The 27,720-nt window shown below is 37.1% G+C and overlaps 2 protein-coding genes across 4 annotated transcripts; one reads left to right on the forward strand and one right to left on the reverse strand.

Moving 5' to 3' along the window:
- Nucleotides 1-648: 648 nt before the first annotated feature.
- LOC131795690 (kinesin-like protein KIF14) lies at nt 649-21,134 on the reverse strand. 2 transcript variants are annotated; one of them, XM_066166089.1, is made up of 38 exons: nt 19,868-21,134; nt 17,977-18,208; nt 17,280-17,302; nt 17,048-17,129; nt 16,691-16,789; nt 16,363-16,415; nt 15,817-15,847; nt 15,176-15,283; nt 14,573-14,716; nt 13,989-14,110; nt 13,661-13,763; nt 13,079-13,148; nt 12,498-12,636; nt 11,508-11,571; nt 11,300-11,402; nt 10,772-10,841; nt 10,635-10,678; nt 10,193-10,251; nt 10,075-10,112; nt 9,787-9,921; nt 9,228-9,312; nt 9,075-9,149; nt 8,484-8,570; nt 8,279-8,344; nt 7,778-7,879; nt 7,438-7,510; nt 7,211-7,296; nt 6,933-6,968; nt 6,019-6,123; nt 5,573-5,682; nt 5,386-5,456; nt 5,083-5,262; nt 4,700-4,780; nt 4,370-4,489; nt 3,575-3,753; nt 2,750-3,034; nt 2,437-2,517; nt 649-1,766 (listed from the first exon to the last, which is right to left on the reverse strand). In XM_066166089.1, exons 1-38 carry the CDS (start codon nt 20,611-20,613, stop codon nt 1,185-1,187), a joined length of 4,869 nt encoding a protein of 1,622 aa, XP_066022186.1. In that variant the 5' UTR covers nt 20,614-21,134; the 3' UTR covers nt 649-1,184. The 2 variants fall into 2 exon arrangements, with proteins under 2 accessions (XP_066022186.1, XP_058969273.2); XM_059113290.2 differs by having other exon boundaries at nt 650-1,766; nt 5,089-5,262; nt 19,868-21,133.
- LOC131795688 (mitochondrial thiamine pyrophosphate carrier-like) lies at nt 20,868-27,703 on the forward strand. 2 transcript variants are annotated; one of them, XM_059113288.2, is made up of 11 exons: nt 21,025-21,161; nt 21,805-21,843; nt 21,921-22,000; nt 22,501-22,552; nt 22,646-22,721; nt 22,909-23,012; nt 23,176-23,245; nt 23,873-23,973; nt 24,555-24,671; nt 25,672-25,809; nt 26,947-27,703. In XM_059113288.2, the coding sequence occupies exons 2-11, from the start codon at nt 21,826-21,828 to the stop codon at nt 27,046-27,048; spliced, it is 858 nt and encodes a 285-aa protein (XP_058969271.2). In that variant the 5' UTR covers nt 21,025-21,161; nt 21,805-21,825; the 3' UTR covers nt 27,049-27,703. The 2 variants fall into 2 exon arrangements, with proteins under 2 accessions (XP_058969270.2, XP_058969271.2); XM_059113287.2 differs by lacking the exon at nt 21,805-21,843 and having other exon boundaries at nt 20,868-21,161.
- Nucleotides 27,704-27,720: the final 17 nt, after the last annotated feature.

Here is a 27,720-nt window from a genome sequence, read left to right on the forward strand (position 1 = left end):
TCGGATGTCAACTAACTCACCGAGGTTGTAAGCAGACCAAGCCAAATTGAGAACGAACGAGCTGAAGACGTTAGAGGAGTACGCTAAGACTTTTGTGAACTATCCTGAATCATTGATGCATCTGCCCGAGTCTTAAGTTAACATCCTAAGTCAGTAGCGAACCTCTTCTGAGTCGTTATTGAGTTTATTTGCGACGCTTGCGAACAACCCAAGATGTAAGCGAACTGACCGAGCCCTAGACGTTAACAAACCTACTGAAGACAGTTGCGAAACAATGTAAGTCTAAGATTTAATGCAAATACTCACATTTTAGCGCTCAGGAAGCTTTTCGTCGAGGTGGGGTGGGGTGGGAGGGGGAAAATTTCGCCATCGAGACTCAGCATCGCAACATATCGTCTTCATTTCAAGTCAACAAACTACAATAGCACAAAAAGAAACATAGATGAGCGGTTCATAGTAGCCTTCGCTTTCGACATCCAGTTGTCCTTCAGTTCTAGCCATTTCTAATGATTTACCCTCTCCTCAGGCTTTCGCCTACACTCTGGGAAACAATTGCAAAGCGCAAGCGACTGATGATGAGCACGAAGCGCAAGGTTTCACGCGAAGGAGAAAACATTCTATTCTTTCCATCTTTCGCTATATCTCCCGTACAATTGTGTTTAGACTCATTTACGAGAAAAGCATTCCACGATAACGTGCCTCGCTTCCAACATGTGGCTTCGTAGCTCAGCCAATGGTAGTTTGAGATTTTGACAAATGGGCAAAATAAGGAAAAATTATCTTTGCGTATTTATTTTCTTGATCGTGAGTCAAAGGGCCACCAGTATTATTGACGGTTTTGTTACGGAAATGAAGACATTCGTATTTATCTCGGTTTTCTCTGTTCTACAAACATAAACAAGTATGGTTCAGGATTCACCTGAATAAGTATGATGTTTGTGCTGACCCTTATGCGTGTGTTTTATGTGTTGCTTTTCATATACATCCAACACTTATGCCTTCACACAAGAATTATCAAAGATGAGAAAATAAATACTTTCGTCTGAAATAATAATTTAGGGTCTTTTGACCAATTTGAGAGTATTATTATAATAATCTTGAAATACTGAAAATAACTTCAGTAATCGATCTTCAGAGAAATAGCACATTTTTCGTTCAAACAGTTACGTGTCCTGACGAATTGATTAAAGCGGTGATTCTTTGCTCCACAGTTTGCGCGTGCTCCTCGATTCTTTTCCACTGATTGAGTCGTTTTTACTGCGTGATACCAAAGGTGTCCGGGTATGATTTGATCCTCCAATAAACGGAGAGTAAAATGTGTCCTCCGAGTGATCATCCTCAGTCCCAAAAACTTTGTAGATTCTCTTTTTCTGCAAAGACTTCGGCGCCGGACTCAGGAACAAAAATTTGGTCACTGTTTTCCTCAAATTCCCCGCCGCTAATTCAACGTCCTCACATTTCTTTTCCAAATATTCCATTTCTTCCAAAATATCTTGATTACTCCCTACAGAAACTGAATATTCTGTCTCAATAAACGTTCGTTTTTGCCGCACAATATTTCCCACCGATGAGCAGATTTCTTCTGGTATCGAAACAAGTTTTTCTAAATCCATATCATCGCAGGCCCTCCGCACGTTCGAGGCTAAATCTCTTGTCCTTTGGAGCAGTGTGTTTACACTACTTACAAACTTTTTTACAGATACCAGTCGATTGAGTCCTGTGTCCTTTTTGCAGCTGGGGTCATTGGAGATTGTTGCTAATTGCATCTGTAGAACAAAGAGTAATATTTTTAAGACAAAATTAACCAGGTCCACCGTTGACTCATCTACACCTAATATCTGGATATCTGGATATCATTCCCCCTTACTGTCTACCATACAGTTCTTATTATTTTACCTCTGAAATTTGATCGTCAATCAGACAATACTCCATAATTTGAGATTTCTGTTCCTTCCCAAAACCATTAAGCAACACATTGTAGTCATGTGATGATAAAAGGCCTTTACCAATCTCTCGACCGAAATCTGGAATAAATCGTGTATTGTTCAATTTGCTTTATCGCGCTGTGATTGGTCGAGAAATCTCGTTCTACCTCCTCCCCACCGAATCAAAAGCAAAAGCGACTTCAAGTCAAACGTTGGAAAACGAAGTTGACCAAGTCTCTTGGCCATCCTAGTTTTCCAACGTTTGATATCCAACACATTAGCTCCTTTCTTCGGATTATCTGCTGGGATTTCCTTAACTTTGGTTTTCGGAATTCATTTGAAAAGGGCTCCGGTGTAATTGTAAAGCTGGTCAGCTCTTGCGGCAGTATCAGAGGGGGCTGAAACTGATAGTACGGGGTCGAAACTGTCCTTCATCTTCTCTTTCGCTAAAGCCTTCCCCGAGTAATAACATAACTTCAACACCTAATCGAAAGAGGGGCAAAATATTTACCTGCACTTCACGTCCCTGATGAATAAAATCGCCGGTGGTTCTTACGAGAGCGAGAACATGTTCTGTGATTTCTCTTCCCACCTAGATAAAAAAAAATGTTGTTTACTTATTGTTTCAAGGTAGCGTGAGAAGAAGAGTGGTCAGTTTGTGATAGAAGCAAACAACAACAACAACAACAACAACTTTTTCGGAAAAACGGAGAGACCTTATGTCGGTCCAAAAATTACTGGATGACGGATGCATATCAATTAAATCACGAGCCAATCAGAAACGAAAACAACCGATTAAACACGAAGGGCTTCTTCGTACATACCCCAGTACTGCCAGAGTCCAAATTGTCCGTTTGAATTTGTTCCTGAATTTCATTGATAGCAGATATAGAGTCACGAACAGAAATCTCCATCGACATGTCTTGTCCTTCTACAAACGCTTTGTTTAATTCACTGTCATCCCCACACACAGAGGTATTCCCGTCTTTCGGTTTTTCTTCTTGTGAAGACAGAACAGCCATTTTGGCCGTTTGACGTACGATGTGTCTGACGTCATCGGTGAAAGCAGCAACAAGATCGTCTGTGTTTGTACTCGAACCATCCAGGATCTAAACGAAAATAAGCACGGCCAAGTTAAAATGAATAGACACAGATTGTTATGAAGATTACGGTATTTCCTCATGATATTCACTAGACACTGTACCAGCCTAAGTAATACTGCAGTTTTCAATCGAGTGAACAAAGAAATTCGAGATTGCACAGGTTTTGTTTTTCTGCGCTTTTTGATTGGTCCAGAAAACTCACGCCACTCTGTCAAAAATTCAGATCAATCAGATGCAAAACTAAAACCAATCTCGACTTAGTCGCCCGCGTTTTCTCGCGCTTCCGGCTCTCATTTTATTTTATTTTATTTTATTTGAGTTCTCATTGGCTCCTAAAGGTATTTTCCTTTCTTCTGATTGGTCCTTGTGATACCTTCGTTTTGTTTTACGTCACTCAATCGAAAGCGCCCTTAGTATTCATTAACTCGTTAAACAAACGATGTTTAGAAGTTTTTCAAGGGATCCACAGATATTTCAACAATATAAATACCAAGAAGATCACAAGTAATGGAATGGAATTTAGGTAAAAAATTAAAACCCTCCTACCTCGATGATGCTGATCACGTGACCAGCCAATCGCTTGATAGTATCAAGGAGCTGAGAGCTCAACTCAACAAACGGCTCATTAGTGATTTCAGCGGTGCCCCACATTCGCACATGCTCGACGAGCATTTGTACGGAGATGCTGGCAGAAACACAGCACTGTTGACCTTCTGTTTGGAGACCTGAAGAACGAAAGCGATTAAATGAAGATAACAGAAAGATAATTGTTAAACACAATGAATTAGAAAGGTAGACATATACAAAAACTTTCTGAAAGGGAACCCCGAAAGGCACCTTAAGATCTAATATCGGGTGAAACACGCATTTGTGTTCAGGTGTTCAGTTACTCCTTATGTAAGTCGCCAAAGTCCGCCCAAGCTCGGAATTTTTCTTCTAAATTTATGAAGCTTGGCAAAAATAACGCCATGACAAACTTGAGGCAATTTTGACAATGTTTTGGAGGTCGTATGACTTCAAGTTGAAAGAAGACCTCGTTTGTGTGATGAAACCATCATTACGCAAGAGATATAAACAATGACTACTCTCACAAGACATAAACCACCATGATACCTTAACCCTTTAACTCCCATGAGTGATCAAGAGAGAATTTCTCTTCACAATATTGATACAATATCAAGCAGACGAGTTATGAGAATAAAGGAAAATATTAATTAGGGGATTATATGTTGATCCAATATCAAATTCTCCAAACTAACATCGCAACAACTATATGGCAGACATTAAGGAGAATTACTAATGAGATCTTGGGAGCTAAAGGGTTAAATAGGTTTTCCTCACCTCCAACAGACGTTTCTTTATCTTGAAATGCTTTTACGATGGTGGTAACACTTTTTTTAATCTCCTTCACGACTCTCAAAATTTTCTCATACATTGGCTCGCTAAACGGACCTGATAGATCTGCAAAACAAACATCATGGTGTCGCATTAGTGACCAAGTACTTAGGGAAATTTGTCTCACTCTATGCAAAAACATACACGCCTAACGATCTACAAAAAATTCATATGTATACCAATTCTAACCGGTTAAACAGGATTACTGTAACAAGATGTCAACTGATTAAACAATCCGATCAATAATTGTGTAACTTTTATTGCATCAGTAAATACCTTTCAATGAATCCACATAATTCTTCAGTGAATCTCTACAAAGTCTGGGTAAGGACGGTCCAGGTCGTCTGGTTTCGCTTCCTGTAAACAGTGAAAAAAAAAAAAAAAAAAAGAGAAGTTCGGGGTTTGCCAGAGAGCAATTTTGACTTTGAGTTCTCATTGGCTTCTTATAATATTTTCAGTCTTCTGATTGGCTGTAGCGATCGCTTTGGTCCCAATCATAAGAAAAGCACTCATTGAAGAAGGTTATGAAAACAGTTTATCGTAAGCTTCGAAAATTAAAAATTCCACGTTGAAAAAAAAAGTAAACAGAGAATTAAAAAATTGATTTTAGCCCGAAAAAACTCAACAGAACGAATCGATGAGTAGATGGAAAAGATTACCCTTACTTCGCCTATCGATTGGAGCCATAGGAGGTCTGCTGGGCGTGTCTGTAACAACAGGCCTTTCAGATGAAGTCCCTGGGACATCAGAAGGTGCCTCTGGAGCCTCTGTAGGTAACCCCGGGGTCTGTTTATTACGATACTTGGCGAATATACTTTCCGCTTTATTAGGAGAAAATCCTGAAACAAAAGGTGCGGTTAAACATGGTTATCGTTTGAATCAAACACCAGCCTCAAACAAAAATGAAAACACTCCACTAGAAATGGTTAAATGGTTAAATCGGAAGAAATGTCTGGACCTACCTTGTGCCTTTCCAGTCGAGGATGACCTGGTCCGACCTGACAGCCCTGAACTACTGGTGGAAGTACTGCGTCTGCAGAAGATTAAAAAAAACAAGTAATGACAAAGAGTTATATTAGAGTAAGATCTTAGCAGACTACAATTATTACCGCGTTAAATATGGCTTTGAAGGAGAGTAGCCACATATACCTGTTAGTTCCCGAGTCCAATTTGAAATCCTTCTCCCATTTATCATCCGGGTCATTAAAAGGATCAACTTCGTCCCCAGACTCTCCTGATATGCTGTCATTATCACGTTGCTGTTTTGAATAAAGTAAAAAGGAAAAACAAAGAGAGGGGTTTTAAAACACATACTTCGACATTACGCTCAATGTGTCATACTGTATACTATAAAGGCAAGTTAAGAGCCGTATTACACAGAAAAATGGGAAAATTGTGTTTTAAAAAAGATTCTATTCTCAACACCATCTTAAATTTCGTGTAGTATTTGGGATCGACTGAAAAGAGCTATCGAAAGAATCGGAAACTTAAAGAGAAAGAAAACAACCACTACCAACTCCTCGTGCGTCACTTAATACTTTCCATTCTCATTCACAACAAATCCCACTAGAGGAAGTCCTCTACTTTAATAATACCTGGTAAAGTTCTCTCATCTGTTCCAAGGCACTTTGAAATTTCTCTAAGGACCAAAGGGTTGTTAAACCTTTCTTTGTGTTGTTCAAACGAATCTTCATTTCCGACTATCGATACAGGAAAATGCACAAAGTTAACCCTATACACCCTGACATCAGTATGCACATTCTCCTTACTTTTCTCTGTACATTTACTAAGCTGCTGACAAGAAGAATTTGCTTAACAATCAATAGCTTCTTTAGTTGGTGACATTTCCATAATTCTCTTGACGTTTACGCGTGATTCAGGGGCTATATTGTAAGGAGAAATTACATGCTATTATATTATGTTAGGGGTCAAAGGGGTGTTGAGTTAGATGGTAAATGTAAAAAAACATGACACGAGGGTTACAGTCTCCCCTCCCCCCCCCCCAAAACCTACACACAAAAGCCCACTACTATTCTGTTAGACCTCTTCAAGAAATAAAGGAACTTCGTTATCAATCAGAACTGTGCAGCCAGATCTGCCAAATCTAACATTGTTGTCATTATTCTGAAACAGCTCTTTATAGAAATTAGGGAACGTTATTGTCAATCAAAACCGTGTTGCTGAATATGTCAATTGTGAGTTAAACCACTACTCTAGAAAATTTCTTGAAAGAAATAAAGGGAAACTAATCGTTTGAAAATAAACCATTTTGGCCAGGGAGCTCAGAGTACTAGTAATTAGTGTTGACTGGATACGCGTGGTAGCGTAAGTTTATTAAAGCAATGTGACCTGCGTTGAAGTGTTAAAGAAGTTGAAGATCATTTCAGTCGTGGGATTGATGTACAAAACCATGACTGTACTGGTATGAAGAAGGAACATGATTTCAACAAAGCAACGATTCAGGTTTGAAATGATAAAATAAAAAGCTCATTTTGGTAGTCAAAATTACCTTTCCGTCGACTACGACATCATCTCGGCTAAAGGTCTGCAATGTTATAAAGAAAATCTCAAAATTTTAGAAATGAAAGAACGATGTGGGAAAGAACGTGGTGTACAATAATCAACGACAAACAGATACGAAAGGAAATCGAAGGAGAAAGCAATAGCGAGACTGAATTACCAAAGTCATAACGACTTAAAAAAAATTAAAACCGAAAGTAATCCCAAGTTACTTTAAACAGTCAACTGAAATTACTTTAGGGTTCAAACATGGAGAAGGACACTTACGATGTTCTTTGATAAGCTTTGGCTGATCTTGTTAGCCTCCCTTAAAGACATGGTGATACGCAACAATTCCTTCTTGTTCGGATCATCTGCGAAAGTGAGGGCACCGAGTCATTCGTGAAGGAAACAAAAGCAAACAAAAATAAAAAAAATCGACCGATTGTGAAGCATTCGGAGCATCGTGCACGTAAAACCCAACCAAACACTGAAACAAACCTCACTGTACTGACCTGCTAAGGAATTTTTCCTTCCGATACTATTAAAAGATGCCCTAAATTCCTCTCGTATTTTCTCGCGGTTTTGCTGAAGACACAAAACAAAATACATAATCAACAGCAAAACTCGTACAGAACAACTTTAAAATACAGAAATAAATAGTAAATTGAATCGACTAATCAGCATTTTTTTCGGGGTGGAGAATCTCTGCTGCCTGACTCCGGTAGGCAAGGCAGCAAGTACTCTAATTTTATTTTTCACATTTTTTTGTTATAGCCAATAAGGCCAGAGAGAGAACAAATAAAGATTGTTGTTGTTGTTGTTGTTATTGTTGTTGTTATTGTATACTCGTACCTTGGCCTCCTTTAGCTTTAGTACATCATCTTGCATTTTCTTCTTTTCTTTTTCCAATTCTGTGATTATTCGTACCTGGTTCATTTTGGTTTCTTCTAAAGCCTACAAAGACAAAAGCAACAGCAACACAAGATCGGTGGTCATTAGTTGCTGGAGTGTATTAACATGACGCGACAACTTGGCTACGTCATTCACCGAGTGAAGTGGAATGGTGAACAAGAATCAACCAACGAAGAGTGTCCGTGCCTTTGGTTCTTGTACCGCAAAAACGTTTTTTACTCATGGTGGGATCAAAAGGCTCACTATATTATATTAAGCCCTTGCGAGAATCGTTAGTTCATGGTGAGATCAAATAGCTCACTATATTATATTGAGCCCTTACGATGATCATTAGTTCTCCTCTACTTAAGATGTTAAAAAGACGATAATTGTGACACTCTAAGTCCAAGTACCAACCAACTCGAAGAATAAGAATTTCAGCTCTCTTTTCCGGCCACTAACCTGTTTGGCAGCAAGTGCTTCCATTTGTAGTTTCTTTCTGTTGTTCAGGATTTCTTGTTCTAGAAGCTATGGAAAGGTGAGAGCAGAGTTATTTTCTGTCATTTATGCAGCCGTCGAACAAATATAAAGAGCGAACAAAGGAAAGATTTGTGATTACAGTGAATGCATTTCATCACACTTTTGGAACAGCTCAATTTCAACTGACCAGTCTGTGTGCCTCTAATTCAGAAATCTTCTCCACTGCTGTTTGCTTCGACTGTTCAGCTTGTTCCTTTTCAGTGGTGAGAGATTCCTATAGAAATAAGAAACAACTTAGCTTTCCAATGTATTTTTTAATCGATCTTTGGCAACAAAACAATTATTCCAACCCTAGCAGTCCATCACTAGTGGAGCTCAGCCCAGTCTTCGTAGCGTTAGCCTGTGTCAGACTCGCGGGGAATGGAAACGAGCGAAAAGCGGAGGTCCGTGAAAGGAAGCTATTACGAAGCCGTTTCTCTGTCAATTGCAACCGCTGTTTGTCTCTTACAGGCTCTTCGCTCGTCTCCACTTATTAAGAGGCTGTAAGAGGCTGTAAGAGGCTATCGCAGCATAAGGTGACTGTTGCTATTCCTATTTGAGTAACCAAATCGTGATTGGTTTTAGTTTTTCATCCGATTGGTTAAGAGGTTGCGCGAGGTTTTTAAGACCAATCACAGAGTGTGGTGAAGAACGCAATCCCAGGTTACTTCCGACAATTAATTGAATTGCACTAACAGCCTTGAAAGAACAGGCTTCAACTAAAACAATCATCACTCACCATGGCTTCATGTAGATTTGACACCTTCTCCTCGTAGATTTGCTTCTGCTCCGTCATTTCTTGCTGGGCAGCCTCCTGCTCAAAAAAAAAATGGACGCTTACTAAACCCATCGATTTTCCACTCGTTCAGAGTTCCGCAATAATGATGATGACCTTTGCTTCCTGAATTCGAGCCACGATTTCCTCCTGAGCCTGGATTCTCGCTTCTTCTTTGGCTTCCTCGAGTTCCGCTTGCAGCCTGAGATAGGAAAGAAGATTGTCCATTAAAAAGCCTAGAGAGTTGAAATCAATCTGGACCGAATTTTTTAATTCATAAGAAGAAGTTTAAAACCATGCGCTATTACCATCAGCGAAATGTTATACAGTTAATGCTCCCAAAAAATGTTCCTTCTGAGATTCCCTATCAACTCATTGCACTGTATATTATTGTGACGATCAACGCTAATCGTCATCAGGAAAAACAAAAAAATCCTCACTGGATTCCCCCCCCTTGGCACTCTCACCACGTACAGCAGTTTTCGAATGAGTATCGTAAAATCGAATCCAAAGTAATCGCAACGGCCAGTTACAATAAAGGAAATACCACAAGAAGCCGATGAGAACCCACAAAACAAGCAAAATACGAGTGACCAAACGTAACGAAAAAACAAAGCAGTACCGTATCAGTGTCAAAACTAAACCGAAAGATCTCTCTAAACTAATCCAAAGTTACCTTGCATTCTGTGCTTGAGCCAATTCGTTCCTTGCAAACTCGAAGTCCTTTAAAACAGCAGCCTCTGGACTGCTCCCTTCTGGAGCTTCAGACTTACTCATCTTTCTCTTCTTCACTTCTTTAGGATGATTTAATCTAAAACAAAAACGTAGTTATCAATTTCAGTTGATGGACAGCGGTAACCTTTTGAATCGCTTTGAAATCATACAACTCCTCATTCGTTTGTTCCCATCAATACAAGAGAAAATGAAAATGGGAGAAAGAAGGAAGGCTGGAAATGTCCAGTACCTGAAAAAGTGATCCCCTCCAATAACCACACGATCAGCCTGTAAACAAAAGAGTGGGGACGAGTTAAAATAACAGGAGAGTATCGACCACAAATTAAATCACAGTTCATGTCACTTACATGATGAAGAACTGTTTCTTCTACAATAAGCTGACCGTTGACGTAGGTTGGTGCATCTCCTACAACAAAAAGAGAGAGGAAATGCAAAATTTGAAGTCGTTACAAAAGAAGCAATACCAATAATAACTATCCAGTTGCTACACATAAAACCTGACAAGCTCTTAACCCTAAGGCACACAGACTTCAGCGTCTTTGTTTAAATCAGGGCTTTAAAAGGCGAACAGAGAGGAAAAGCAAAAGTGCAAGTATTTTCTCCCCAAACATTTCCACCAGGATGTGCATCGACCAACGAAAATCGCGTTTCTACTATAATACACCTAGAAGATCACACTCAGTATTCATTCTTTTAGCCCGTTTCACTTACGCTTGATGCGTAAAACAGGTAGAAGAGAATTAAGCGGCGATCAATGCACGATAGGGAAAAAAGAAAGATATAATTTACCTATCGGTGAGACTGTAACCTTGTCCCCGTTATTTCGCAAGACACTAAAAGGAAAAACAAAACCCAAGTTATATAATGTAACTGATACGTAAATTGTACCAAAACAAAACATTCGATTTGATTGAGTATCGACTGACCAGTGCGTTTCAGCAACAAGTGCTCCGCTTAGTTTAATATCATGATCATTCTGACCAACCGTTGTCTCTCCTGTAGAAGGAAAGCAGAATTAATAAAAAAGCAAGAGATCGAAATCCAGCTCGCCATCTAACCCTGGATTACCTATTGAACCCCTTAGTGTGTCTAACATCTAATTCTTCCTCACAGAATAATCGCTGAATCAAACCGCATAAAGGTCACGAGAATGAAGGAAACAATCTACAACTTAGTAAGTTCTTGATTTTTTAACAAATTCTCCTTGTCAGTACAATGGAAATGTATGCAGAACAGTATGAGAATATGACTACTGAAGTTAGAGTGTGGCATTTTTAGGAATTTGCCCACATTGTTGGTGATCGAGAAAATTTCCTTGGGGAAAACAGGGAAACTGACCATACGGTTTTAAAACTTTTTTCTTCAAGCCTGTAACTTTGGCGTCAGAAAACAGAAGGAAACCAACCAAACAGTTGCACCTTTGATCTAAGAACAGAAGTTTCAGGAACGCAAACCTTCTTTCAGCATATACAGCAACATTTCCGACAGCTGAGGATCTTCGTTCAAATTGACGAGGTTCGGTAACCGATTATCCACTTTAAAAGAGATGCCTGCTTTCTGTGACGAAAGACAGAAAAGAAAACTTAGTTTAATTAAGGATTACGCTAAGTAAGGGAAAAGCTTTTATGTAGACGCAAGTGTCTAGTGATGCGTTCATCATACCTTAAGCTTTTCTGCTTCTTCCAGCTTCCTTTTCTCCGTCAACGCAAGTTTTTCCTGCCAGTTCCTTAAAAGCGAAGCACAGAAACAATAGACATCAAATATACCATCTGAGAGATAGCCTGAAAAACTTTCACTATAATCTAAAAGAAGTCACTTGTGACAGCAGGTGTAGTTATTAGTTGGTGACACGAGTGAAACCGCGTCCAGAGATGGAATGATTAATAATGGTAATAGGACTGAGTGGAGTTAATTTAGTTTAATTCGGTCTGTAATCATACAAGTGATTGACAAAATCCGATTTGTTAATCAGGAGTATGATTACAGACAGAATTGGACTCCACTCAGTCCTATTACCAATTTATCATAACCGTTACAATTTCCGAAAAAACAAATGCATATAGGACAAACATCTCTGGCTTATTTCCCATTTTTGTTGTTGTTGTTGTTGTTGTTTCAGGATAAGAGGTTGTTTCTATGGTTATTGTAATCAATTCTGTGATTGGTTGATCTAACTGAGTGGACTTAGTATGATCAGCTGCTTCAACTGTCCGATTAAAGATGTCCGACTACAACCAACTCTCCGATTACACTCTGTGATTGTACAGACTGAAATTGTCGTCTCAAAACAATGAAACACGATTCCATACTTGTCAAGGAAGGAACGCAGATGAACGTTACTGTAAAGAGACTGTTCCAAAATCAGTACATTCAGAAAATCATACTTTGTTAAGATCGACATGAAAATCAAAGAAAGATTGTTCAAGTGTTGTTGGATTAGAAAAATTTCCAGCCATTTTCTCTAACGTAAATTTCGCCGCCGGGACAAATCGTTAACATTTCTAGATAACAAAACCGCGACCAAAAAAGAAGCAAAGAATGAGGAACGAAAAAAATCAAACACACTCACGGATCTTCGATTCACGTAACACACACAAAAAATAATGCCGACGGAAAGAAAAGAAAAAAAATTGCGCACACAGACTCACTCACCGAGTTGACTCAGCCAATAGGTGTTGTGTCTCCTTAAGTTTCTCTCTCAACGAAGCAACTTCTGCCAGAGCTCTGGCGCTTATCTGCTGGTTCCCCTCAACGTGAGACTGTTTCAACCTCTCGATCTCAGCTTTTAATTCTGGAGAAAAATAAAAAAGGTTACTCTGAATCTCAGGGAAAGATTCATCGAGCCTTGGACGGTTCACACCATCCTCAACAACTCTTCGCCACTCTATATCCCTGGAGAGAGAGAAGGGGGGGGGGGGGGGGAAAAGGGAGGGAGGGAGAAAGGTACCCCGCCCTTCACTTTGGACAGTTGTTGGGCACTTCGGTGCTAGTCGAGCCTTACCCAGTTGTATCAGTGACAACTCTACCAAAGAAAAGACATCGGTCAAACAGGTTACAAAAAAAAAGTAGCTGTACCCTATATTATACTGTAACCCTCATTGAATTTTCTTCCTGAAAATTTTTTTCCTGTGGTCCACTTCTTTCATCGTGTTCCCTTGTTTACAAACACTTCTACAGTGGCAAAACACATTTTATAATCACCAACATGTACCACTCACATTTTATCAACTTACCTCTTATGATTTTTGCATTTGGATCCTCGTTAATAATTGCTCTGTTGACGATCGTACGCGCTCTCTGGGCATATTTGAGAATAGTCAAGAAAAGAGGGAACAGTACCATCCTTTAAAAGGATGTTACTAGCTATGTTAACCTACTGGGTGCCAATCACCTGAGTCACCTGAGTCACCTGAGTCACCTGAATCATTAATGACAATATAAATACTTTTATGAAATAATATATCAATGATATAATAAATAACTCATGGTGAAATTTCTTTACATGGCAGAAAGAACCCATTAAAATTTGCCCAGTCTCAGACATGTGGCACCATAGTTGATAGTACCATCCAACGTGTAGTGAGGGGGCACAGGTTTAATTTCATCAAAGCTTGATTATTTTTTCGGGTTCTCCTTTCAAAAATTATAACTGCAGCTTACATGTTGTGAGGACCAATGAGACACAAGTAACAGTGATAATAACTTCTCTCTTCAACTTGAAGAGCAGGAGAATCACAAAAATATCAAAGAATGTCAAGAGGCATGGCAAAATATTATTTTCACTTGGAAGGAAGCTCTGATTTATATCAAAAAGGATATCTCAATGTACTCAGTGATTCTCCAAATGAAGTGCTTGCGGGGCTGATGTTTGCTATCATTGCTGTCTTAGAGTTTCCCCCCAAACTGTCCTTCAGTAACCTGCAAAGTACAAGAACCATGTTTATTCCATTTTTTCACTTGTGACTGCTCAATAATTGTTAGCCACCTTGAGAGGGCCAAAGCTTCAATGGAAACAAAGAATAGTAAGAATCAATCCACCAACTACTAGGCAATCAAGGTCTGAAATACTGAATAATTTCCTTACAGATACTTTGTACCCTAAACACTCAGTAAAAAAAACATTCACCAAATACATGTACCTACCATGTCAGAGTGGAGTCTCGGTAAGGTATGTACATTTTCTTCTTAGACTGAGCTTCTCTGTCTGACAGTAGAGATATCACTTTACCAAGTGTATGTAAGGACTTGTTGATACTGCCTCCTTCCTGAAATTAAAAAACATAAACTCCTCCATTTTGTTTCTCTTCCTTTTCTCACTTAGCATACTGGGCAAGGCATTTCTTTATTTCACTTTGTTTTTTTTCCTTTGCATAACTATCCTTTAGGAAACTTTAATAAGTTGTGAAGTTCTTGCAAAAAGCTCTAGGAATCAATTTCAGGATACAAATTATGGCATGGTTCTTCTGTCATTAATAAAATTTATTATTTATTATTATTATTATTATTATTATTATTTATTTATTATTATTATTATTTATCTTTTTATTATTTAGCAAATCAGTCAAAGACATTTTTTTGCTAAAATAATAATTGTTTCCATATAAACAGATTTGCTATGTGCAAGGTATGCCATAAATAATCACTCATACTCGAGTGGGTTGAACACACAAGATAATTAATGATATCTAACAAGTGGCCTGTCCTTTGGACATTTTTTTGGATATTACCTTGAGTCTTAGTGCTGCCGTCTCTGATGTCTTGATCACTTGGTCATTTAACACCTGACTTGCTCTCTCACTTCCAGCCAAGTCAATCAGATTTATTTTACTTGCTGTGGTCATCTGTGTTTCTGAATCTTCAAATATTTCAGTCTATAAGTAAAAAAGAGATTGACAATCATTATAATGTATAATTTATAAACCACCCTAAAATAAACAATGAAAAATGTTCTGAAAACCATTAAAAATGTTGTATTTTCTCACCTTAAGGCACATTTAACTAATTCATGTTGATCTGAAAGTGTTCAAGATCAATATATGAAGAAGCTAATATACATATGACAGACAGTATACTGTATGGGGTGAGTAGGGAAGGGTACTCACAATTCATACTTTCTCTCGGAAATGATTTTCCAAGGCCAAAGTCACAACAAAGCAGACTAAATATATTATCTCTTGACTATCACTGAAAGGGCTGAGGTTTTTTTAAAAAGGAAAGCAAATTATTTTATTTTAGGATTAAAGCCTTCATTTTCTCACATGAAACTCCATGAAAATAAATGCATAACTCAAAGATCATAGTCTAAAGACAAACAAGTTTGTTTGCTTTACCCTTGTCTGTGTCATGATTATGGTGAAAACAGAGTGAGAGCGACTGCTCTTGTCATTCATTCCTGTGGCTGCTGTTGCTCTGATACTATTTCCAACAGCTAGCCAAGACTGGAAGAAAAAAGGAAGGAAGACAAAAAATGATACAAACTCAAATTGGCTTTCAATTACATGTACACATGCAGTCATCTTTATCTTTGGTCTGATAGAGTAAAATAATAATTACTTATCATATCTATTCAGATGAGCAAACCTCAGGAGCATTCCAAACAGAATTTAATCCAAAATTAATTGTAGTGAAGCATAATTAATGGCTCAGACAATTTCTGTTTACCTCCAGTGACTTAGAATTTGATATCAGATGCATGCATAAGAACCTGATTTATTTGCAACCAGGCGACATCATTGGAATTATCTTTCCTCATTGTCCCATTTCCATGAGCTGACATTACTAGCAAGATGTTTTGATTTCTTATGACATGACTTACAAATGTTGAAAACTGATGCAAATCATACAAAAATAACTCATTAATTAATGTAAAATGTCTCAAAATAAAGATTAAGACTATTGTGGAAATCAACTCTGGAAGATTAGCAGTATGGACTCTAAAGTCCACATAGTAAGTGATGCTGTTCTTCCTCACCTCAACATCTGCATATGAACTTGCAGTGTACCTGAAGAGGAATCCAAGAAAAACATATTGAAGATTCTTCAGGCACAAAGCAGGATCACTGAGTTACCAAGAAGTACTCACTTGAAAAAAGGAAACTTTAAAATTTATAGGGAGTACTAAAAATTGCAAATGTATAGAATGAAACAAACAATTTTCAGACTTACCAAAACAAATAAATAAAGTCAAAAACAACTACACAGTGTCTCTATCAAATTCTAGTTATCCAATACATGTAAAGAGAATTGTACACAACAGCTGCAGATCTAAGGAAGGGGTACAGGGGTTGCAAAACCCACTCCCCCCCCCCTCTGCTCCTGAGATGACCCTCTGCTTTCTAAAAATTACTATTATGTGTTGTCAGCTGTTTACGTTATAATTAAGCCATCTTCTTCAAATTTGTTCAAGTCACCCATGAGTGATGTCATTCCTTAGAGTGGTGCTTCCTCTCCAAAGAAAAACCCTAGATCTACCCCTGCACAGGCTATAAAAATATAATGGTACATGAATGGTACTTACGTAGTCAGATCTTGAACAAATGGTCCCAAGATTGGGTGCTCTCTGACCCTCAACTGCCAAAAATGACAATATAGTTGTAATTAAATGAAAGGTTAAATGTATAAAGAGCCTTTGTTTAATTTTTGGCTGAGTCATTTTAATTCTTTTTCACTCATTACCACATTACTATTATTAGTATTGAAGCTATTAATAACAATTTTGACAACTTCATCTATACTCAGTACTTCTGTCCCCTAATGATGCAAATTGTACTTCTAAAACATTATGTACACATTCATTTTTCAAAGTTTATTGATGTGTCATAAGAATTCATGCAGTGCATATTTACCTGAGCCCTTTTGCCATCTTTCTTTTTACTTGATGCCAATAAGTCATGAATCCTCTCATTATAGATTTCAAAGTAACTTATTTCCACTGTGAACTGCAGCTGTGCACATCAAGGAAAAGAAAAAATCAAAGAATTGTACAACTATCTTATCTTTACCAAATTTATTAAGAACTTTCAATTGGAAAGGGGAAATGGCAACAGCAGAGAGGCAGTATGCTTATATAAAAAAAAAAACAACAACAACTGGAAAACAAAATTGGGAAATAACTGTCCACTACTTCAGGTACTTAAACTGTTTCTTAAAAAAAAACAAATCTCATTTTCCTCCCACAAGTAAAAAGGAAAGATGAAGTTTACCTCTTTCCAACATTTGATCCTCTCAAACAACTCCTCACAGAATCTTGGCAAAATACCAATTTCATCTCCCTGGCCCATAACACTGCATAAAATAAGAGATCAGTTACTGGAAGGAAAGTGACAAAAGTTCCATACTTAATGCAAAAGATACATATACCCATGCATTTCATTTAGCAGCTACCAGTAGCTTTATAAGGTGAGACACAAGAATCTATTAATGTTCAAGACTCACCTATAAGACTTCCCTGATCCTGTCTGTAAGGAGGAAAATATTAGTGAAATTAAATTCAATGTTTACAAAAGTCAGAGCTTTACAGGTTATTGAATCACAGCTCAGAATATTGTTATATCAGGTGACATGAGAAGAGGCAACCTCGTGGCAAGAGGAAGACCAGCAGTAACAAATTGTCATACTCCAAAATGTGACACTCCACTTTGGAAGTGATTATGTCAGGAGACAAATGATTACCTAAAAAAATATTTTTAATCATCATCAAATCTTATCAAGCACACAAGGGTGTCTTCAAAGTATCTCAATTATTTTGATATATTTTAATTATCAGATGTAAGTATAGTTAATCTTAGCTGAGTAGTCATCTCATAGATAGTGCTAACTCACAATAAGTGATATTAAGGTGGAATGTGATTTGAAAAGGTAACCAACACCTTTTGATTAATCCTGAGTGTATTCTATAACTAGAGATATAGGATAATCATTTTCTGTAAAAATTTTAATCCTCTATATCCTCATATCAATAATTCATCTTCCTTACACCTTCTCTATATACTTCCTGCGACACTGGTACAGTGAATTTGTTTACTAATCAAGAGTGTCTTTGTTCTCATGACCTTTAAAATTTGTCTCCATGGTGATACTGCGGGGAGAAATTACATGCCAGTCCCTCACGCATGAGTTTACATTTACATACCTGACCATAGGCAAAAAGACAGGTGTTATATCCCTCAAAAGCACTGTTTAGAAGAGGCTGTCCCATCAACTTGTAAAGCTTCTCTTGGTCAACATAGTTAGGGTCTTTAGGATCAAATGACCAAATGGAATAATCGTAATTAAACTGATATTCCATACCAGCATCTGAAGTGATAATAGTTTCATGATCCTTCATAGAAATACACAGCTTCACATTTGGGTCCTTTTCTTCTCTGTGAATAATGAAAAAGAATGTATCACTTTAAAGGAAGTAACTCATAAGACTGTTCACCAAATACAAGCTGTATTACACAAATAATTTGACTAAAAACTCAATGAATATTAAAGACAGAGGTTCAGAAAGCTGTACAGGAAACTGATAGCTATTATTGCACCCTGGTACAATTTTCTGTGAATTAGCAACCATTTCTCTTCCACCAATGAGCTAATATTTAAGCCTGGTTACTGCTCACAAGGAAAACTTATCATCAAGATGTATGAGACATGATCTTTGGGGTTCAGTTCTTGGATATACTGGTAGGTGGTTTAATACAAGGGAAAGTTTGTAACTTGTTAACAAAATTTGAATCACAGAAATTACTTTGATCTCTGAAACCAAGCTAGCTAACTTTTATTTATGAAAACATGTTAAATATTTGTGAAAAGAATAGGGTGGTGAGGCAATGACTCGAAAAAAAATGAAGTAATCCATGCAGAAAGGGCTTGAATGAACTAGACCTTGGAGATGTTAATATGAGGGCAGGGCTTAAAATTAATACATTGTTTTTTTTTTGTTTTGTTTTTAACTCATCTTATTAAAGACAGGGCTAAAAAAAGGAAAATTCACAAGATTAAAACACTGCCATTTGTCTTTGTAAGTCTCCTGTAGCTCATAGAGAGGCTATTAATTCAGGGCAAGATCCCGGATCTGACACTGACATTAGCACTTTCAGTTTGTCAGATATCTTTCCTAGTACATTATACAGTTATAACATTGCAACTTCACTTTGAAACTAAAAATAACTTTTGCTTTTTAATCACCACACTTTCAGATTACACAGTGCAAACAAATGTTAATTGCCAATTGTAATTTGTCGCATCTGTGCTATGATTGACACCTCTACTTAGTTTGTTTATTCAGATAAGAGAAAGAGTAATATTCGTTCTCATGAATTTGCAAATTCCAAGAGCATTTCTTGAGTTGCATAGTTTGAATACTATTTTGATCTCAAACTGGCTAAAGTGGAAAAAGAAAACTTATGAGTTGATAGTGATCAATGAGACAAGAGAGCTAACTCAACCATTTTAAAGCCTCTTTTATTAAACATGGGATTATCTCTAAGTCTTTTTGAAAAGAAACAATGGAGTTGATCGCCCAAGATGGACACAAATGAAGTAAAGAGTTTTTAATTAACGCGTCATTGAGAAAGAATGTAATTTTGTAAACAAGACTGGCACGACGCAAGATTTCTTGACTGCTTTACAGAACCTTTGATCGTGCAGTAACAACGAAGTCGAAGGAAGCGACCGAACTCGAGAGCAACTCGAACACGTTCTAAACAACATCCGGTCAAACTGAAGTCACACAAGTAGGGACTCACACAATATCGCAAAGCATGTTTCAATGTTCTCTACAGTGCACATATATCGAAAGAGAACCCCCAACTTTCGTCGCCAAACAGCTTTTTCGCGTAAACAAATACCAAATCTTAAACAACTGCTTCACATGTTCGTGATCATGATAAACATTAAATGTGATATTGTAATTGTACATTACACGCTCACCAAACACCAAACAAACAAACAACTTTTAAATAGCAGACTGTTTCCCGCTCGAGACAATTCTTATGGTCAATTCTTATCGCATTAACACAAAAAAAGTATCACATTACCTTGGTAAGAAAGGTCGAACTCTCACACCAACCCTCACACTCGAACCCTCTCCATCGCCATCAGCGGAAGACACTTGTTGCGGTGCTGTTGACATGGATGGTTTTAAAGCCGGCGGAACACCTGAATCCATTTTGTCTTCAAAGCCCTTCCCTCCATCATTGCCTTTCAACAACCCCAACGTGGATTGCAGTTTATTGATAATCAAAGAAGAATCGTCATACGGTTTGGTCGACGAAGGATCACTTTCTGTATTTGTAACCAGGTGTTCCTCAATAAACTGGGGTGTCATTGGCAGAACACGGGCGATCTTTTTCTCCGAACCAATTGTCCCTGATGTCTCTTCTTTGACCACGTTTCCTTCCCCTGATGTCTGTGATGTGCTGGAAAACTTGTCTATAATCCCAGCCACCATCGGCCCCACAGTTGCCTTACGTGTTGCTCGCGGAGAGTTTAAAGGAGAACTTGTGTTGGAACCACTCTCGCTTGAGGAAAGATCCTTCCTTCTTGAAATCAACTCTGTTGATGGTGCCTTCGAATTCATAATCGTGCCGTTCTTTTGCTTCTGCTGTGAGGGGTAGTTTCTGTTCTTCGTCACGTCAACGCGTGCAGAGTCCAAATTTGTTTTCTTGGAGATAACTTTCGACGATTTCGGCGTCGTTGTAACCATGCGATCAGAACTAGCCGCTCTATTAGAAGGTAGGCTTGGAAGCGCACGCTTCCCTCTTGTTTTTGTAGGAGTAGACATAGCTTATAGCACAAACAAAAAAATGCAAAACACAAAATCAGCAATTTCCACCACAGAACAACATAATCTGTCAAGTTTCAAAATAACGACCGCGACCACCACAATCGGCTGATCATCACGAAAATTAAATTCCGCTGATTTTGAAAGATGATCCTTTGACTTCGTAAGTAAATAACCAATGAAATACCAAGAATTCAGCACGTGATAATTTCAAGATCCCGCGGGAATTGCTCTAGAACTCAGTCTTTCTCGGATTGATATGATCAAGATGGCGGAGGCAGCAGTGCGTACCCGATTGAATAACCATGAAACAATTGTTATTCTTTCCCGTGGCATTACTACCAATTATCATCTGAGTGCAAATTTCATCAAAGCATGTATTCACTGAGGAAATGGTTGGTTTTGATCCAGGTCGTGAAGAGAAGAAGATTTCTTCAACCCAGTATGGAGTGTGTGGTTCTGTGTCTGGGCTGGTAACTCGGCTGGTGGTTCAACCGTTCGATGTCCTTAAAATACGATTTCAACTCCAGATTGAACCTACATCCAAGGTGATGAATTATTTCATGAAGGCTAAGTAAGTTTCTGTTAGTTTATTCCAAGAAAGTGGCCATACCAAAGATCTGAGCAAGCTCATCTTCCTGTTGCATCAGGCCATCAGCTATGTGATACCACAAGTGGCCCAAGCTCCTATGAGGAACTATTTGTGTTAAAAATTTAAATCGTCGGTGATAATACTCAATCGTTAGTGCCAATTATAAATCGTAAATGCAAATCAATTTATTTTCCGTTCTTAAATGGTCAGTTGCTAGTGCAGAACCTCAATCGCTTGTGTTGTTGCACCAAACGCCGTTGTTTGACTTCAATCAAAAGCGCTAATAATAAATCGCTTGTGTTCTGAGGCAGATCGAAAGCGCTAAACATCAATCATAGGTTTTTGGTCAAATTCTCAATAACGAAATACCACGCCTTACCTCCAAGTGCATCGCTTGTGGTCTGAATGTTAACTATGTTGAAACGAGGCCACTTAAGCGAGTTATCCATTTCTAGGTTTCCTACTCCTAAGAGAGGCTGAAGCTTGGGCTGCCTGTGGGATTTTTCGCTTCTCGGATCGGGCGTGTGCAGCGTTGTCTTTCACTTGTGTAGTAAACCTAGAAATAGGTAACTTGCTAAAATGGGTTATTTTCAACATAGTAAGCGGTCAGACAACAAGGGATGCATTGTGGAAGTAAGGTGAGGTATTTTTATTGAGAATTTTGAATGTCACTACTGTAAAATGAATGTTTATCTCTGTTTTATCTCTGTGATAGAAAATAACCACAGGTAAATACTCAGGAATATGGCAAGCATTCAAACTTATTTATAAAGAGGAGGGATTTACTTCACTTTGGTAAGCAAATTGCCAGTATGCATTCTCAAGTTAAAAATATTAGTTGTGTTTATGTTGTGGTTCAGTTTTCTCCTTGGTTTGAGCCATAATTTTTTTGTCTCAAACTCATCATTGTACATTAAACACACCTGAAAGTAACTGAGGAAAATATAATTTGGAAATGTTCCATGGATAAAATTGAGTAGCATATAGAGTTTTAAAAGAGCTATGTTTAAAAAGTAAGAACATATCAATAATTACCCTCTAACAATAGTAGTCATCTGTCTGTCTTCAAAAGACGATGGAGTATTGTTAGTTGGATTTGATGCGGCATCTTTACGAGTGGCTATAGAGGTGTGACATTGGAAAACAGACACTTGCTGAGGTTGCTGATAAATGCCTTCCTCCTGTGTCTCGTTTAAGCGAGATGTTCAGTTCTCGTCTTCTCAGCTTCAAGTATAACTTGCTGTATAACATACATGAATTCAGTAGTGAACGGTTATCTATTTAAATTGTAACAGGAAAGGGCATGTTCCTGCTCAAGCTCTATCAGTTGTTTATGGATATTTTCAGGTTAGCTTTAACCAATATTCTTTAACAAGTTTTTTTACTAGTAAATAAGAATACTAAAAGTTTATTGTGATGTTCTTTTTCTTTTTAATCCAGTTCACTGCTTTTGAAGCCATTACAGAGGTTATGTGGAGAGTAAATCCTAGATGTACAGATCAGAAATGGAAACCAGGTTAAATTTTTTTCTGCTTTTCTTAAAACTTTCAGAATTCCTAAGGCGTTCTTATGATAAAGGTATAATTTACATCACATCATCAGTTTGTTTGTCATTCCAAGGTACCAACTACAATGGTAAGCAAGCTATGCACTGGTTTAATTGAACATATCTTTGTTTATTTTATTTTTTTTTTACAATACAGTGACACATTTTGTATGTGGAGGGCTTGCTGGATGTCTTTCATCAACAGTAGCACAACCTTTAGATGTTTTACGAACAAGACTTGTGGCACAAGGAGAACCTAAAGTAACAAATATTTTCATTTTTTCTTGTCTATTTTCTTCATGATCACACCCTTTAAATCAGCTTCATAATGGCCAACTATTTGCTGTTTGCCTGTGGTCATTTTCACCCTTTTGAACATTTTAATTTTCTCCTTATTTACCCTCTCATTTATCCAAATATATAGGTTTACAAGAATCTTGTCCAAGCTGCTAGTAAGATGTATGCTAAAGAGGGGATCAGATCATTCTATAAAGGTAAAAACCTCACAGGTTATGTTGTGATGTATACTGTATGAAATAATATTATATACACCAAGTAAACAACTGTCTTAGTCAATATAATTTGACACTTGACAATAGCAACTAGGATGTAATATCTCCTCACAATATCACCCTAGAATCACACAAAAGTGTGACAAGAATGAAGGAAATGATCACCAACTAATGCTCTTGATTGTTAGACAAATTCTTTTTGTCAGTACCTTATGTAACATATGTAGAACAGTATGGAAGATATGCAAACTAACATGGTGTACTCTCGGACTATCTAATCTGATCATATTAAAGTATTACTGCATGGCCCTTACTGTTCTTCTTTCAGTATTTGCTACCCTATTCTTCACACTGATTAACACCTACATTATTTTTTGCTAATTCTTAGGAATTTGTGCTTACAAAAAGGAAAGGAACTCTTTGATGAAAATAATTTTTTAAATCTTGTGACCAATCTACTTCATGGTGTATTGAATTGTGAGGATAATTTCATTCCTAGGAAACAAAGTGTCTGGCTATTGCCAGTTAGAATGATTTCCACATGCATTATCAAGGTAAACGAGTTGTTTTCATCATAGAATTATCAACACTTTCTCTTTGTCTTTTCAGGACTTGTTCCTACTCTAGTGCAGATTTTCCCTCATGCCGGGCTTCAATTTGGCTTTTATTCATTTTTCAAGACCCTTTGGGAAATCTCATTTGGGGTTAAGGTATGCTGGTGTTATTGTTGTAGATTAGAAGTGTTTGGATGTTCAACAATCAAATGTTACTTCTACTTATTTAGGGTAAATACAACTTGTTTACAATTGGTTATGTGGAGAATTTTCCATGGATGCATACTTGGTTTTTTCTGAGCCTATCAGGTCTTGTCTATAAGTTTGCAATTTTACTCAATAGGGATGTTCAAAATAAATCAGTTTGAAAAAAAAAAATTTGGGGTGTTCTCTTTAGCCATGCAGCCAGCTGTTAATTTGCTCAGTGGATTAAGAACCAAGATGCTGCTTGATAAGTAAAGAACATCTTTAATTATTATTTGATAATCAGACGATTTAAGAAGTCAAATTTATATCTAATATTATTATATATATTTCCTTCTTGGCATCTTCAAGTAGAAAAAAAAAATTTTCTATGCAAATGATCATTATTATTATTAGTGTTACAGTGCCCCTCAAAATAATGCTATCCAACAGAAAGTTATTACTTTCATGTTTAGTGTTTGAGCTAACAAATTGTTCTGTTTGGTAGAAGTTTATTAGTTCTTCTAAGATGTAAAATATGTGTTTTACTACAGAGACAAGATCCTTACAAAGCTGCAGGGGTCAATGAAAGTCTTGTTTGTGGAGCGTTAGCAGGAATTTTTAGCAAAGGGACTATTTATCCTCTAGATATGGTGAAAAAGAGATTACAGGTGTGGTGATGTAAATACTCAACTTTAATTAATGCTAGAACATTTTAGAAGTATGGGTGACTTTGGTTGAATTTCAATTTGGTTTTATCAGATGAGTTTATGATGTAAATTTTAATCCCCCCACCAATATTGCAGCACTGTAGTTTCCTAACCCTTTTACTCCCAAGATCTAATAGTTAATTCTCCCATCTAGCATCTATGCATTTCCTTGTAAATAAGTTACAAGAATTTGGTGTTACACTGTAGATCAAGACAACAACTTCTATCTGATAAGTTTCAATATTCTCATTACCTGTTTGCTGAATAGTGTACAGATGTCATAGGGAGATGTTAATCACTTTTTCAAACTTACCTCCTTTATTTATTTCTGTTTACATGTACATGTTGTATGGAAACTTGTGGGAATGTTGGGTACAGTGTTTGTTTGCCGTTAACCCAAAACCTTCATTTACTAAAGGTGTTGGGCTAGCGACTTACAAAATCTGTAGGATGCCATGCCAGTTGAATCTTACCTGAATACTAACTGTGACTCAAACTACTTGCTTCTTTGGTAGATGCAATCACAAGTTATCATAGGATTTCCTTTGCATGTCATTTCATGATTTATTAATTTTAAATTCCTGTCACTCTCATGGTGTGTTTTCTAGCATACTATAACATTAATTTATATTGCTTTATGTAAAGCATTTATTCATTTTAACTTGTATTGAGATTTTCACAAACTGGCATACATTTTAAAGTTAACTGCTTTTAATTACTTTGTTTGATCTTGTGTTATTTTGAAATCTTATTTTGTCATTTGGTCTAAGAATGATGAAACCTTATCTTACAGATCGTATCTTCTAGAAACCTCAGCTTCTGTTTTGACAGGAAAAAATTGGTTGATTGATTTTAGATCTTTGTAATTGTACCCTCTAGCTGATGTAAATTTTGCTCTTGTGAAATAAATATTTCATAATTTTAATTTTTGCTTTTGTTGTTTTTTTTTCCACTGGTAAAGATACAAGGATTTCAAGAAGCAAGGGAGACATTTGGAAGAGTTCAGAAATATAATGGCATGTTAGACTGCTTCAGGATTATTCTTAGGGAAGAAGGTGCTTTTGGTTTTTTCAAAGGACTGGCCCCAAGTACACTAAAGGTGAGAAGGATGCAGCCATTATCTCTTTACTCACATGGGACCTCTCTCCATCCAGGAGAATGACTGGGTTGCAGCAAATTAACAGCAAGGCTTGTGGAAATGCTGAAGGGTAACTTGTGGTGGATTAGCATACCACCAGGAGAAGTAAAATACCACCAGTTGCTTCATGCTAAGCAAACCATAATTAACTCTTAAACTCCCAAGATCTCATTAGTAATTCTCCTTACTGTCTGCCATACAGTTCTTGTGATGTTAGTTTTGAGAAATTGGTGTTAGATCAGCTGATAATCCTCTAACTGATATTTTTCTTTATTCTCATCACTTGTCTGCTTGATATTGTACTGATATTGTGAGGAGAAATTCTGTCTTGTTCACTTTTGGGAGTTAAAGGGTTAACTCTTAGACCCCTAAGAGTGACTAGCTCAGGGCGTGAAATTAACTTTTTTTTCTGATAGCCACTTGGCTCCTAAATTCTTCAAAGTGGTAGCCAATTCAAAAAAGTTGGTCACCATTTTCAAAGACAAACAAAATCTTTCTTTACGCTGTCAGTGTTCTAGATAGACCCTCCAAAATTAAGTTAGGGAAAAGATCTTTAATGTGTTACAAAGTGGACACTAGGATGGATGATATACAACGTTCAGGCTCATCTAAATCCAAGATGGTGTCTAGTTATCGATCGAGATGCATGTGCTACATTTTGGAAACAAACTTAACGAGGAAGTTTGCCGTGGATTTATCTTTGCAAATCTATTTAATTCACTATATCTCTTGGTAAGATTATGATGAAACGTTCTAGTCGCCAATTTGGCGACTAACTTTCAGGATTTGGTCGCCAAAGTGAAAAATTTAAGCGCATTGACGCTTGTATTAGGCACAATTTCATGCCCTGTACTAGCTTTTAATTTCTCCTTATAATATCACCCCTGAATCAAACTTGAAGGAAATGATGGCTTACTAGAGCCACTCCTGACTATTAAACAAATTCTACTTGTCACACCTTATGTAATGTATAGAGTACAGTATGGAGAATACACATACTGATCTTGGGGTGTAAAGGGTTGACTCTAGCCAGAAAGGGTACTAAGTTCCTAGGCAAACTCTACCTTACAACAAAATAACTTGTTTGTTCTATTCCAGGCTGGTTTGTCTGTGGCACTCATTTTCTGTACCTACGAACAATGCATTATGCTTGTGAGAGAATACTTGCATGATGACAATACACCGGAATCAACCAGATGACACCAATAGGGTGACCAAATACTAGACTGAATGCTCTCCTTCAAGGGAAATATGAATCAACAATAAGTAATTCTACAGTTAATTTTCTACAAAGCTGTTATTACACAGGTGTTGAAACTCTTATTTACTATTTTGCAGAATATACATTAAATGATATCAACTTAATATGATTATTTTATATATCAAATTCATTTTGATTCAGTTTGTATGCATTTAATAACTGGTTTCATTTTACTATTAATAGCGCATTATGGAATATTTAACAATGAATGAAAAACTTATATAATTTGCATCAGGATCATAGGTGCTGTAGACAACCAATCACATATTGGCTAAAACCAAGAAAGACGACATTTCAATTTATCTGAAAAGGCCCATTACTTATTTATGTTATCAGAGAATCACACCAACTAAATTATGGAGGAAAAAAAACAGCATAATTGGTGGTTTTCATTTAATTATAATAGAATGTTATTTTTGGTGATAAAAAAGTTGCAAGAATATTTTACAAACTATTGATATTAAAACTTAAGAATGCTGTGGTTATTCTTTCTGATACATATGAAAATAATATTTTCTTGCAAATAGCAAGATACTTGTATTCATTTTTTAATATATGTATATTTTAAGTAAAGAACCTAATCTTACCAATGGACACATTGTGCAAATAAA

This window comes from Pocillopora verrucosa, chromosome 4, assembly GCF_036669915.1.
Source record: "Pocillopora verrucosa isolate sample1 chromosome 4, ASM3666991v2, whole genome shotgun sequence".
In the NCBI taxonomy this organism is placed as follows: Eukaryota; Metazoa; Cnidaria; class Anthozoa; order Scleractinia; family Pocilloporidae; genus Pocillopora; species Pocillopora verrucosa.

Coding starts and splice junctions, on each gene's coding strand:
- LOC131795690 (XM_066166089.1), bottom strand. CDS start 20,613: ATGTCTACTCCTACAAAAACAAGAGGGAAGCGTGCGCTTCCAAGCCTA. Junction 18,209..19,867: donor GTTCGACCTTTCTTACCAAG/GTAATGTGATAC, acceptor CATTATTCACAG/AGAAGAAAAGGACCCAAATG. Junction 8,345..8,483: donor AATTAGAGGCACACAGACTG/GTCAGTTGAAAT, acceptor ACCTTTCCATAG/CTTCTAGAACAAGAAATCCT.
- LOC131795688 (XM_059113287.2), top strand. CDS start 21,006: ATGGTTGGTTTTGATCCAGGTCGTGAAGAGAAGAAGATTTCTTCAACC. Junction 23,013..23,175: donor TGGCACAAGGAGAACCTAAA/GTAACAAATATT, acceptor CCAAATATATAG/GTTTACAAGAATCTTGTCCA. Junction 23,974..24,554: donor AAATCTCATTTGGGGTTAAG/GTATGCTGGTGT, acceptor GTTTTACTACAG/AGACAAGATCCTTACAAAGC.